The sequence below is a fragment of the Malus domestica genome, chromosome 03 (genome assembly GCF_042453785.1).
Source record: "Malus domestica chromosome 03, GDT2T_hap1".
In the NCBI taxonomy this organism is placed as follows: Eukaryota; Viridiplantae; Streptophyta; class Magnoliopsida; order Rosales; family Rosaceae; genus Malus; species Malus domestica.
This window is the reverse complement of record NC_091663.1, coordinates 25,639,444-25,654,168: the sequence shown is the minus strand read 5'-3', so window position 1 is coordinate 25,654,168 and position 14,725 is coordinate 25,639,444. Positions and strand designations below refer to the sequence as shown.

General features: G+C 35.0%; 1 protein-coding gene across 1 annotated transcript; it reads left to right on the top strand.

The window, feature by feature from the left end:
* Positions 1-7,939: 7,939 nt before the first annotated feature.
* LOC103418976 (pirin-like protein) lies at positions 7,940-10,415 on the top strand. The gene is made up of 5 exons (XM_008357092.4): positions 7,940-8,384; positions 8,511-8,560; positions 8,753-8,820; positions 9,058-9,224; positions 9,826-10,415. Exons 1-5 carry the CDS (start codon positions 8,269-8,271, stop codon positions 10,322-10,324), a joined length of 900 nt encoding a protein of 299 aa, XP_008355314.3. The 5' UTR covers positions 7,940-8,268; the 3' UTR covers positions 10,325-10,415.
* The last annotated feature ends 4,310 nt before the right edge of the window (positions 10,416-14,725 follow it).

The window sequence follows — 14,725 nt, the reverse complement described above, 5'->3', positions numbered from 1 at the left end:
GTGTGGCGCACGTGGGTGCGAGGCTAGGGCTCGGCTTGGCAACACATTGGGCTCGTGTTGGATTTAGGTAGCTCGGCTAGTGTTTGGGCCCTTAAAGGTTGAAGTGGCACGGCTTGGGCCGTGGCCTTGGCGCTATGGGTTTTGCTGTGGGTGGCCACCGTGGTGGTTGCCATAGTGGTGCCCCCTGGGAGTGGTGCCACTCCACTCATCGTTGTGTTGAGCCTTGTAGATCGCCATGGTCCTAATTCTTAAATGTTGAAATTTCCGTTCGTCAAGGTTTCCAAATCCCTTGCCATTGTACTTTTCTTTTATGTTTTATTGAAGAATTTTTAGAAATAAAAATTCCAAGAATAAGAATGTACGAAAAATCTACAAACAAATGAACAAGAAAACGAAAACCCTTGAATGCAAGAGTCTTCTACGAGCATTTGATCAAGACTCTCAATGAAAGCACCAATTTGTGGATGCAAATTTCTTTCTTCTTGTTTTGGACGAAAATGAACTTGCAAAAATAATTAACACACCCACAATGAATTAGGGGGGGGCTTTGGCAGAAGAAGCTCTGATGCCAAAGTTAGAATTTTGAGGGAAAAGTGTTTGGAGAATTTAGAGAATTTTGCAAGAGGATTCAAATTAGGTTTTTGGAGAAGATGGGGTGATATTTATAGGGGTGTGGCCGGCCCCTTTGGGAGAGATGGGAACCGGCCACATTTAGTGGTTTTTTAGGTGTAATTTACAATGAATTAGCTAATTAATAAATTAATTGAGTAATAAATCAATTAATTAGCTAATTAATATAATTTGAAAGAAATAATTTGGGAGTTACCTTGTGGGAAGGATTTGATGAGGATGGGTGAAATAGATTTTAAATAATTACCTATTTTGATCACTTTTGACCTTGATTGAATTGTGATTGTCCGCTGCTTGCGCGTAGGAATTCCGGTGTGCCTCGAGGGTAATTTTGTCTTTTTACCCAATAATCCACGTGTCCCCTCTATATTTTTCTTGATTATTTTTTGCTCCACAATAATAACCTAATAACAAGCCCCACTAAATTTTTAAGAATTTATACAGCTATCACAAATAAGTTAATGAGTGTGAAGCCCAATTTTCTTTCACTAATTCTCTCACTTGGGCAAACGCTCATTAATATATTCTTTCAGAGAATGTACCAAATAAAATTGCTTCATATTTTAGTCATAGTAGATTAGATACCAAACCAACATAGAGAGTTGTCAAACAGAATTTTAGTAATAAGTTACACTTACTTTGGAATTTACCATAATTAATTCATAACTTTGATTTTTACTAAAATTATATAGATCAAACTAGATATACTTATCTTCATATAATACTAGTATATGCCCACACAAAAAGTGTGAAATTTTTCACTTTGGTTGTTAAAATTGAAGAGAGAGGAAGAGAAGTTGTTTTTTTTTTTTAATTAGAGATGATAAACTTACATGTAAGTGAGGTTTAAAAAAAAAGAGAAAAATTTTGTTTTGTAAAATTACGTTAATGTCCTTAACTTTTTTGTTGTGATAGAAAACAAAGATGGTTTTTCACCCTCTTTTGGTTGACAAAGAGGGTTTCATTAATGTAGTTTTAGATAAAAATATGGAGACGTTTTAGGTCCAGATGATAGTCTAAAGTGACGTCTCAAAAGACCAACACAGTTTGTCAGCATAACTGCCTATAAGAGTATGGGTTACTAGTAAATTCACCATAATTACAATTCATGGCAAACAATTAAGAAAATTTGTAGAACATTAGTAGACATAATATGTTGAACATATCAAAACTTCATTTCATTTGGTGACCATTAGACGAGTTATTCATCCAACTTAAATCAAGACACACAATCTACTAGAAAAATTATGTGCATCTATCATGAATCTGTATATTTATACCAAATTTAATTTCATATCATTTCAATTTCGAGGTCTACAAGAAGCTCAAGAAGTCCAATTTCATCCTCTAAATAGATATCATAGTTCAAATTGAAAAAACTTACAAGCATAATACTCAAACAATGTGTACCTGAGTAGTCCTTGATTAATCTTCATGGGTCCAATATTTTATATCAACAAGTCTCATGAAGAGGCACAAAAATACATCATGATGCAACCGATTTCCATGCCTCAAAACCACAAACTATTATAGGGCTCTTAATGGAAATACTTGTAACTGAAGACATGGTACCTAATCCCCAATAAACTTCATGAAACTAGATTAATTTACACATGTGCTAAGAAAATTAATAAGTTAATAGTACTAGATTACATGTCACAAGAGTACCTTCATGGAAAACGTCAACATATGTAGGCAGATGAAGCTTACATAATTCCTATAAGCTAGAACTCATATTATGCCATCGTAATTAAGCTAAAAGAAACAATATGCACATGTGAGCAAGAAAATTATCCCTTCTATCCTAATTAAGATACAATGTTGCTTGAAGTAAATTAAAACAGTCCCCGCATCAACTAAGCGGTTGTGGCTTGCTTAGTTGATACAAGACATTGATCAACTCCAGCCTAATTAAAACAATACAAAAGTCACATGGATTAATTAGCTGTAAGTGACTAAATTATGATAACCTGATTCAAGCTTTGAGTCTTGTCAACAAATGACATTAATTTAATAGTCTCCTTCATGACTCCCTTTGATATTCAATTAATCTCTAGAAACCTGACCACATAAAGAGATTAATCACATATAAAACAAGTTGTATAAGAACTCACACTTTCACCATAAAGATGTCAATACTTATGAGAGATCATTATGGAGCTAATTGCTTAAAAATAGAAATACTTTATGTTGTGAAAGAATAATACAATTGTTTTAATTCAAAAGTCAATTTGTGATATCACCTAAATGCTTTTTTTAAGTCAAACGAGTTCCTTTTGTACCTTTCTTTCCATAGTACAAGACTAGTAAACATTAGCATTAAAAATCATACATTAGTTTTGTAAATAAAAGAACAAGCAAAATTCTTTTCTTCCAAAGGAAACATTTCCAATATATGCCATATATTAGCCTTCAATGATTACTCATTCCCTTCTGGCACATAAGAGTTGACTGATTAAAGCATTTTAAATTCTTTAGCCATAGGAAAAACTAAAAAACCACAATACAAGTTTGAAAACTCATTCTTATCAATTAAGTCACATGCTTTGAATGAATTTCATACCTCATGTGCTTCATATGTTCACCACTTCTTTATAAACATATATATATGACTCATATGTTCACCCCTTCTTTATAAACATATATATAATCATATGATCAACCATAATTCTCAAATAAGAATAGATAAAATACAAATAAGAATTGTCACATAATTATTGCAAACCTGCCACTATATGCTTTCTTACACATTCTTGAAACGAAATACCCATACCTGTAATGCTATACACGCCAACAAATGTAGTCGAAATTTGTATTGAATTATTTTCATATATAGATACATATAAAAGTTAGTGTATGCATTCCTGCAATGGAACTTTAATATATCTTACCCCAATCATATATATATATATATATATATATATATATATATATATATATATAGGCACAATATACCAACAATAGTAGTGGGACAATCTAAAAAGAACCAATTTCGTCTCCTGTAGTCAGAAATATGTCAAGCAATATTTGAATTGTTATGCCTCTTTCTTAATTCCAATATTTAGGTTACAGTCAAATTGAGTTTTGAATATTCAGTTGATTATACCAGTTCGAAAACTTTCAATGCCATTGAAACAAGGAGCCAAACAACAAACTATTCCAGATAATAAGGAGATGTCACGGCATAGGTGACTTCTGCAAGAAGCAATTAATTGCCTTACGAAGTCATCACAAAATTTTGTCAATAATCAAGACCAAAAGGAAAAAGTTATACCAAAAACTCATAATCCAAATTGAAGTGATGAAACACAACGATCTGTTTTGGCAAATGATGGCTTGCTAAGTGGGAAGGCCGCATCATTTTTCTAGTCGTAAATGGTAAAACATTCCAACCAAAAATATTAGCATGAAAATTGAAATAGAAAATCTGAAATATTCCACAGTTTTCAGTCGTAATTAATCCAATGAACTGAGTAATCAAATTTTCTTTATCATCCCTTTATCAAAACTGTTGGTGGCAATCAAATTTGACTAATCAAATTGGCTTTTGAAAAAAAATTACATATACTTGCTTGATCAAAATACTAGCAACCTCCAGACTTTGGTGGTTCAACCAAACCATATTATATGCAATAAAAATGCCTGCATGAAAATGCTATCAACAGAACCATATATATGCAGTTATAATAGGTATAGTTTGGAAAACTGTTGGGATTAGAAGCTTACTCCATGTTTGGATCCCACAATAAAATATTTATATGATGCCACGATTTGTATATATGCTTCTCCGCATTATTATAGGATTTCATCATATAACTAGTGGCTTTGATACAAATTGTTAGCCTTATATGGCCGTATAATTAAAACACAAAGAAGGAGTTGGCATTAAAACACAAAGAAGGAGTGGGCTGATATGATTCCAACGGCAGCCATGGAAGTCCAACATGAAATGATGAATGGTGCGGTAACACCAAAGTCTTCTACAAACACCTAGCTGGATACAACCACTTTATGGGAAGCATTTTGTTGTGCTTGTAGAGTATTTATAGGCATTAGGGTTCCGTCCATGAAAGTTCACGGAGAGGCTATACGGAAGAGGATGAGGAGGAAGGTTGCGAAGGGGAGATGCAGGAGGATGAACAAGTTCACAGCGACAGAGAGAAGAGAAAGATAGTTAGGGTTTGTTGTATGATTTAGAAGGTGTAAATATTGAAAAAGCTAAGGGGTATTTTGTCTTAAATTTTATGATTTTTGTGTTTCGCGGGACGGAAAAACCCGTTCCCGGGGGGGGGGAGGGGGAACCAAAATTTAGCCAATTTTCGTTCCGTGGGACACGCGTTCCACATAATTTTAGCGCACCAAACATGGGACGGAACGCGTTTGTCCCACTCTGTTCCGTCCTATCCCGTGTACCAAACGAACCCTGAAGGAATCTCAAATCTCAATTTTTTAAGTCTATCCGTTATGTATCATATTTACATATAATTATGGACTCTATCAATCTTAATTGTATTCTATGACTCCTAATATAAGATTGACACATAGGATATCAAATCACAATATCTATAGTAATCTCCAATATTACATTTCTATTATATGTTGTAGATCATTTAAAGGTTGATTTGTATTTGAATAAATCCAACATGTCAATGATATTGATTTAAGTTGGCATTGTTGGAGGAGTGAAATAAACTTATCAGAGGCTGCACCGGAAAAGATCCTAAGTGTCATATATATGAGAAGAAAAGAGAAGAAAAGGGAAAATTTTCTTTGTTCACTTTCTTTGACTCAGTTTATTCTATCTTTCTCCTAATTATTCAAAGGTTGCCATCGCGTAATGCTTTTGTATGAATGATGTCAGTAAACAGAGGTTTTCTAGTTATTTTTCTCATTAGTCCACCATATATGATTAGGTAATTGAACAGTAAATAGAAAGATCTCAGGATTAGGTATTTTTTTAATGCAAAATAAAATAAGAAATTAATTGTTAGTACCTAAATTCTAAGCAAAAGCAATTTTGGTCACATTATTTAAGCTTGAGTTTGATTTCTGTACATTTTTATTTATCAGTGTATTGTGAAGTGAAGATAGAAAATGAAATATTTTCCATGATATAGTTGTCACATTTCACCTAACCATTTTTCTATAAAATAGTTTTCAAATCTCGAACTATTTTCGCACCTTGGCAAACAATTCACTTTTTGGATGTTTCCATTTGCTAAAGAACATTACTTTTTCTGCGAAATTGGTTGGAAAGAAGTATATGTAACCTTCCTTTTAGCAAGACATATGACATTCTTTTCAACGTCATGTTCTCGTCTAATATGGCAGCTAAAATTAGAAAAGTTAAGGGAAAAAAATGGGTGATGAACTCAATCGTCACAAAAACTAACACATGTAATTATTTTATTGGCACGAAACATCATTATAATGGTGTATCCATGCCATGTAAATCTTTATCCCATGTACGGACCGCTTTAAATGAGTATGTATCTTGATTATTATTATTATTATTAAGCATTGCGTTAAGCTAGGCCCACTGGAGACTATTTTTGTTGAAAACAGTTTTACTAAGAGCACATTGTTGTAAACTAAACTATAAAAGTGTGTGTGTGTGTGAGAGAGAGAGAGAGAGAGAGATAGAAAAGGCTCATGTGTATGAGAATTGTATGTTCATCCATGGCCTTGTATCTTTATTTATATTAATCATGATGGGCTTTCTTGCTAATAAGTACTACAATGCTTATTGGGATTCTACTTTAAATTTATATAATCACATTCCTAATTGATAATACCATTTACAGCACACTAGCTTACAAATTTGATTGATAAGTCAAGCACTTTTTGAAACAGAACTAGAAGTGTTTTATAAAGAAGTACCTAACTAGAGTGTTTCTTCGTAGTGCTTTTAAGATTTTTTCTAAACGCTGTCAAAAACAATTTTACAGTGAGATGCGTTTTAACCCTCCAGAAACAACTCCAAAAAGGTTTATGGACTATATGGCCCTAGCTTGTTCAGTTTTCTTGTCTCATATCTTAATTCAGTTTATTTCATCAGATGTTTTTGTATAACATTGAGTATGAAATATGAGTTATACACACACATATAAGGTCAGAATCGAGAGACACATTTTTAGGGTCCACTCCATATGTGTTTGAACGATCTAATTGTCTATCTTTTAAATCATTCTTCAATGATCATCTCTACTAAAGCTAACCCGAACTTAAAATCATATGACCGATGTTAGTCATTTTAGTGTTTCTTTGTAGAACTATATTCATTTGTTTCATCATTACAAATGAAATGTCTTAATTATTTTAGATTTTTTTAATTTTTGACAAGAATGATAATGATGAATTGAAATATAGACAACTCGGATCCTTGCAAAAAAGTTACGTAAGGAACCAGTGTAAAATATGTGTCCCTGTTCTTGACCTATATATATATATATATATAAGGTTAGGATTCAAAGACATACATTTTTGATACACATTTTAACAAATGTTTTTGTTGGACCCAAAATCGTATGTAATTCAACGATCCAGTCATCGATCTTTTATCTCTTACCTCAAAGATCATGTCTATCAAAAATTTCGATGTTTATTTGTAGAACTGTATTCGTCCATTTCATTCTCTATATATGGGGTTTGGATCTAGAGATACATATTTTTGACACATACATTTTTGTGTGCCCACTCCATAATGTATTTCAACAATTCGAATACCATCTATCTTTTATGTTATCCCTCAAATATCATGTCTTTCAAAAATCACTCAAATCCAAAACCATGTGACCGTTGGATTAATTTTAGTGTTTCCTCGTAGAATTGTATCTGTCAATTTTCTCCTACAAATGGATGTCTTTTGAATTTGTCCATTTTTTTTTTTTGTAAAGATAATCTATTAATGATAAATTGAAATGGAGATGGTTTGGATTATTAAAAAAAAACGTTAAATGATGGTAGCCATAAAAGTATATGTCAAAATGTGTGTCTCCGAATCCTAATCATATCCATGCAATTTTATGGTCATAATTCATAAAGCAAATAATGCAGCCTCAAGTTCAATGAAAGAAACAGAATCATCTCGTAGGAAGGTTCCTTAATGGAAAGACAAAATATCTGGCCATGGTTTTTCTGTGAACCAACATCAAAGATTTGTTCCCAGAAATTGCGTGTCCCCCCACAACAAATCCAACGCATGCATAAGCATGACTCAGGGATCCCATAAGCCATTAGCCTTTTCTTTCCTTTTCCCTCAAACCCTAAAATAGTGGATTTGACGTTTGACCATATCATGAGGCGTGGCACTCATGTGAAACAGCTATTAAGGTTCCCAAAACCTCAATACTACCCCCACAACATCACCACAACGTCCTGCAGACGTCATACATATATAGAGGTGTATCATATAGTCCCTGGAGCTCAAGCAAAGTTCCCTGGAGCTCAAGCAAAGTTGTGGTCTTATTGGCAGCCAATAAAAATTCACTTTGACCTTCAAAAATTACACCAACTCTTCTCTCTCTCTCTCTCTCTCTCTCAGATTACTATATATAGCTGCAAATATCTTCATTTTTCTCACCTTATTTGGCAGAGAAGCTTTCAAATTCAAGCCGACCTTCTAAAGACTGATAAAATATGCCTGAGAAAGATTTTTCAAGTGTCCTGAAAAAACCTCGTCTTGTGGTGAGGAACTTCTTGGCTAGGCCTCAGCATGAAGGAGTTGGAGCCATTGTTAGAAGGAGCATAGGGAGGTACGTAATATATTGATCACTGAGTTGTAAAGCCAGATTCAACATTTCTGCCTGTTTTTTAACTAACATGAATGGAATGCTGAGGTTGAGATGGCTGAGTCAATGGGTGGTTGTGTTTTTTTGCAGGTTTGAGCTGAAATACTTTGATCCTTTCCTTGTTTTGGATGAGTTCTCAGGTGGGTTCTCTTTCGTTTACTATGTTTCTTTATTGAATGCAGGAATTCATTTTCACTGGTAAGTAGGATGTCTCAGTTTCGTTTATTATGAATTACGAGTTTGATACTTAATAGGCTTTGTCTAGCCATCCCCAATATCGTTCTGTGAAAGAAAGTTGTTATTAATTTCTAATATTGCTGTTGCAATTGCAGTTACTGCTCCTGCGGGTTTTCCGGATCATCCACACAGAGGATTTGAGACAGTGACCTACATGTTACAGGTATAGAAACCATTTATAATCATTTTTTATTTGCTGGAGAGCGGTATCATTTACATTTCTAGTTAACCCATTTCTTATAATTTATCCCAGAACTAACTTTATTTCGTAATTAAAAAAGTCTCTCTCATCTGAATAAATTTAATCAGTGAAATAACTAGTTGTTGTTTTGATAATTCACGAATGAACTTAATTAATTACCTTAGTCGACCGTCATTGCATGTGTTTTGGGGTGATTAGGGAGCTGTGACACATGAAGATTTTGAAGGGCACAAAGGGACAATAGGAGCCGGTGACTTGCAATGGATGACCGCAGGAAGAGGTATCCTTCACTCAGAAATGCCTGCCGCCCAGGGAACCCAAAAGGGTTTACAATTATGGATAAACCTCTCCTCCTCGCATAAAATGTATGTATCCCTACCTTAATTATTAATTCATTTAGACACATTGACCATGCATTCAAAACTTGTAAATGGGTTGGCTGCGTGACATATACTTGATGTCATCTTAGCGTCATGCATTTTAAGCATCATGCTAATTTCATAATATACAGTCTCGCAACATAAGATGATGATTATGTTACAAACTGAACTTATAAATAATTTTTAAGTGAATTTATGTAAAAATGAGTTCAGATGCAACATAAACATAGTTTGATAATATAAATCTCGTAAGAGAACATTATACACATAGATATAGGATATTCTCAAGGAGATTGATAGTCAAGGGGTTCAACTATTTAAATAAGCATGTGCAATATTCCTATGATTGGTCATCATAGGATTATCCTTTTCTAAAAGTGCTTTATAGACACTGAAACTATGGGCCTTTTTTACTCATATTCCACGGTACTTAGGAATATTGAATAAGCTTTGACAGATAATAAGAGTTGAGAGTTTTATTATGGTTAGTTTTATGTCACAATGATTTTTATGGTGGTCAATAAATGAAGTCTAAATAACATTACTTATTGTTTAATCGAGAAATAATTTGTGTAAATTAACACAGGATTGAGCCAAAGTACCAAGAAATGCTGAGCAAAGACATTTCAGAGGCTTCAAAAGATGGGATCACAGTTAGGGTAATAGCTGGAGAAGCCTTGGGAACAAAGTCACCAATTTACACAAGGACCCCAACCATGTACTTGGACTTCACCCTGAAACCAGGGGCTCACTTGCAACAACCAATACCAACATCGTGGAATGCATTTGTCTACGTGTTGGAGGGGGAGGGTACTTTTGGAAGTCCAAAAGCTTTGCCTGTGACAGCCCACCACCTTCTTCTTCTTGGAATTTCTGGGGATGGCTTGGAGACATGGAACAAGTCATCCAAAACCCTAAGATTTATCTTAGTTGGAGGTGAGCCTCTGGGGGAGCCTATTACGCAATTTGGACCCTTTGTGATGAACAGTCAAGAAGAGATTGATCAGACCATTGAGGATTTTGAAAATTGTGTCAATGGATTTGAGAAGGCTAGACATTGGAGTTCTGGAGATTCACTTAATTAGCCCTGATTTTTAGTTCCTGTATTATTTGACAATTTATTAATTTGTTGCTTTTTTAAGACGGAAATAAAAGTAGTTGATTAATTAAATCAAATTCCGGGCCACAAAATTGTTCAAGACTGAGGAAATATGAACTTGAGGAATATCTACTTTCAGAAGTTGAAATCAAGATTCTTAAGTGCTTCTAGCATTCATCTGGGAAGCTTAACTGATTCACTAGTATTATTGCCCCTTGTATTTGTTAATAAAGGAGGCCTAAAAGCTATGGTTTACATGCAATTGTATTATACAAAATGCTAGACTCATGCTAAGGATTCCATTGTGAATCTAGTGATAGATTTCTTTTTGCATGGTTATAGCTTGAAACTTATTAATCATACTAATGTTGCTTTGATATCCAAGGTGGATTATACTCTGAAATTGTTGATCAATTTAGACCTATTAACTTATGTAATGTTAGTTATAAAATAATTACAAAAATCATTGTTGGCAGATTGAAACCAATTTTAAAGGATTGATCAATGAGCATTGCTCTTGGGAAGTCCATATACACGAAAATATTCTTTATTGCTCATGAGTTGTTCACTCAGTCCAAATCAAAGAAAGGAAGGATCAGATCAATGGCGGTGAAACTTGATTTGGAAAAAGCTTATGATCTATTAGATTGGAACTGTATTAAATCAATTCTTTCTAAATTTGATTTAGTGCTAGATGGATTCATTTGATTATGGAGTGTATTATTTCTGCTTCTTTCTCTTGATTTAACCAATGGTGAGGAAAAATGTTTTTCTACCCTTCAAAGGGTATTAAACAGGGTGATTTCCTCTCACCGTTTATCTTCATTTTATGCATGGAGCTTTTTATTAAGCAGCTTAATAACTTGGCTTCAAAAGAACAGAGTGATTTCCTCTCACCTTTTATCTTCATTTTATGCATGGAGCTTTTTATTAAGCAGCTTAATAACTTGGCTTCAAAAGAACAGAGTGATTTCCTCTCACCTTTTATCTTCATTTTATGCATGGAGCTTTTTATTAAGCAGCTTAATAACTTGGCTTCAAAAGAACAGAGTGATTTCCTCTCACCGTTTATCTTCATTTTATGCATAGAGCCTTTTATTAAGCAGCTTAATTACTTGGCTTCAATAGCTAAAAATCATGTTGGTATCTTATCTTCTCCCCATGGTTTTTAGAATTTCTAATTTGTTTTTGCCGATGATTGCTTGATTTTCAGTAAACTTCTACTAAAGCTGCTGGAATTATCTTGGGTATTCTAAATCAATTTTTTGCTGCCTCAGGTCAGAAGATCAACTTCCACAAATCTTCCCTTTATTTTTAGAGTAATACGACTAACGACTTAAGAAATGATATTGTGACTATTTTATAAATTCAACACAGGACTACTACAAAAATGTTTGGGAAAACATAACTTTACTTCTTTTTTTTCGGAAATATCCCAATTAACGCAAAAGAACTTTCATTAAGATTTCAGAAAAAGTTTGCAGGTTGGAAAGCTAATACCCTTTCTCGTGCATGGAAGTTAACTCTTATTAAATTTAATTTGACTATATGCCAAACCATGTTATGACGTGTTTTAAATGCCCCAAGCAAAATAGTAAATACAACTAACAAATAACATAGAAAATTTTTGTGAGGTAAAGCGTCCCCTACTACTTGGAGAGATGAGCATAGTTGGTGGGTGCAAGTTGCGAAACAAAAATATTTGAGAGATGAGCATTTCCTTACAACTAAAATTCGGCAAAACCATTCTTTGGCCTACAAAGGAATCATTTTCTTTTTTTTTATCTAGAAATGTACACTACAAAGGGATGAGGTGGGTTGTGAAAAATGGTCAAAACATTATGTTTTGGACTTATAACTGGGTTTTTCCTTCTCATTTTTCCTTCTTATCCTAGAAGCACAGATGTTAAATATCAACTGGCACAGATGTTAAGTATCAACTGGAACTTTAAAGTTAGTGATGTCTAAGGAATGGAAGGTGGGACAAAGAATTGATTTTGTCTCTTGTTTCTAATGATGTTGTAAGTAAAATATGTATTATTACTCTTCCTTTGCAGGATAAGCCTGATGAGTTTGTGTAGGGACCTTCTGCTAATGGTGATTTCTCAGTCAAAACTGCTACTCGAATCCAAGTTGAGGAAAGTAGAAATGCTCCCTATTGTATATAAATAGGCAATGTTTTGTAACTTTTGTTCCTATTCATATTACTTTGTATTGTTTTGCCATAGAATATTGTATCCATATGCATTTTTAGTACATACTATATAGGTTATTTACAATTTTTTTAACACTATGGATACATTTATTTGACATTTATTGTTTCAAAGTTATATACGTTACATTTTTTTTTATCCATTTATTCAATGAAATTTTTTTTTTCTAGTGTAGTAATTTCTAATTTATATGCCATGCAATATGAGATTTTAAATTTCTTAACATGTCAAGTAATAAATGTTAAATATATGATATACATATTAATAGTAATAATGAGGTGGACAAAGTGAAGGACTTTGATTAGAAATTGAGAACCATTAAGGTTTTAGTCAAATAATATTCTTGAATAGGAATCTGATCCCTAGACTCCCTTTTATTTTTAGCGATTGTGAATTTGTGGTATGGGATAGAGTGTGTTTGTACCATACTTGACCAATCCCGAAACTACTGAGCACCGATCAACGTTATACCGTCAAGGACCCATAAGAGTTTCCCTCCAACCAGGAGGCCAATGACAGCGCGACACGTGTCGACATCAGAAGCCAATCATAGCGCAACATGTGTCAACATCAGAAGCCAATCACAACACGACACGTGTCAATGTCAGAATGAAACTAGAAACTCTCTTCTATAAATAGAGATCATTCTCTCACAATATTTCCTAATGTCATTTGTACTAAATCATTCACTTGTACTCACTAAAGGAGAGCTTGAACCTATATACTTGTGTAAGCCCTTCACAATTAATGAGAACTCTTCTACTCCGTGGACGTAGCCAATATGGGTGAACCACGTACATCTTATGTTTGCTTCCCTATCTCTATCCATTTACATACTTATCCATACTAGTGACCGGAGCAATCTAGCGAAGGTCACAAACTTAACACTTTATGTTGTACCAAAGTCCTCGCTGATTTTGTGCATCAACATTTGGCGCTGTTTGTGGGAAAGACACTTATTCCCACTCTCTTCAGCTTTGTCAAGCTGGTTTCCCCCATTCGTACACTCTCTTTTGACTAGGCATCCCTTTTCAACATAGGGAGCGAAGGAAGCCGCAGCACACAGATGACACCCTTCTTGCACCTAGTGCGACGCAACAAAAGAATAAAGGAAAGAGGGTTGCTCTTCAAGCTAAAGTCGATGAGCTAAAAGCTCAGAACAACAAGATAGCAATGAAGAATGAGGTCCTCCATGAGCAGTATGAGAAGCTCTTTGAGACGCTCTACGAAACTAGGCGTACTCAAACATACGAGCTCGTTACCCCTGTAGACATCAATCATCACCTGGGTGCCCCCCAACACGGAGGGTCACCTTCCTTCGACATAGGTATCCCTGATGAGGAGCGAGCTAATCATCAAAACATTAATCAATATGAGACTTCTCTCAACCCAACTGCTTCGACCCGAAGCAGGAGAAGTGGAAGAAGACACCTCCTTGCAGAAGGGTTGGAAGGATCGAAAGCCGTTTATCGTGACTGCCGAGACTTCCTAAAGCAACGTCGAGAGAATCCCCTCCACATATGATCGAAGATCAATGACCCAAGGGTTTCTAAAAGACTCGGTCCCCTTCCACGGCCCAGGCCAGCTGCTAATCTAGGGAAGGAACGACAGGTCCCTGAGGAACATGAAGGTACAGGGGACTCTGAGGTATTCCGACAGACTCGCCCTAGAAGTCAGTACGGTGAGTCCAAGGAAAAATCACATGCCCTTGCTCAAACTTTCCTACTTCCAAGAGGCGATGGAGACTTACGAAAGAAAATCCCAGTGGTACATGACTTCACTCAATACCCCTTGTCCTACAGCTCATTGAAGAAGTAAACAAGTTGAAGGCCGAACGTTAGGTTGAGATACCTGACTGGAACCAACCTAGGCCTGGCCCTCTCACAAGGAGGATCATCGACACCCCCCTTCAAGCGAAAACAAAACAAAAACTTGGTTTACAACTCTATACTGGAAGGGATAACCCAATTGAACACCTTAACCTCTTTGAGTCCACCATGGCATATCGGATGCACACCGACGAAGAGCAATGTCTTCTCTTCCCTTCCACCCTCTCTGGCGGAGCTCTAAACTGGTATTGCCGTCTTCACCTGAGACAGTAGACTTATTTGAGGAACTGAGGAAACTGTTTGTCTTTCAACACATCTTCCAGACTGATCGCTTGCATTCTGTAG

What these genes read in the sequence shown, in the direction of transcription:
- LOC103418976 (XM_008357092.4), top strand. Translation starts at nt 8,269, where the DNA reads ATGCCTGAGAAAGATTTTTCAAGTGTCCTGAAAAAACCTCGTCTTGTG. An exon ending in GTTAGAAGGAGCATAGGGAG is followed by an intron (nt 8,385 to 8,510) that starts GTACGTAATATA and finishes GTTTTTTTGCAG; the next exon opens with GTTTGAGCTGAAATACTTTG. An exon ending in TGTTTTGGATGAGTTCTCAG is followed by an intron (nt 8,561 to 8,752) that starts GTGGGTTCTCTT and finishes TTGCAATTGCAG; the next exon opens with TTACTGCTCCTGCGGGTTTT.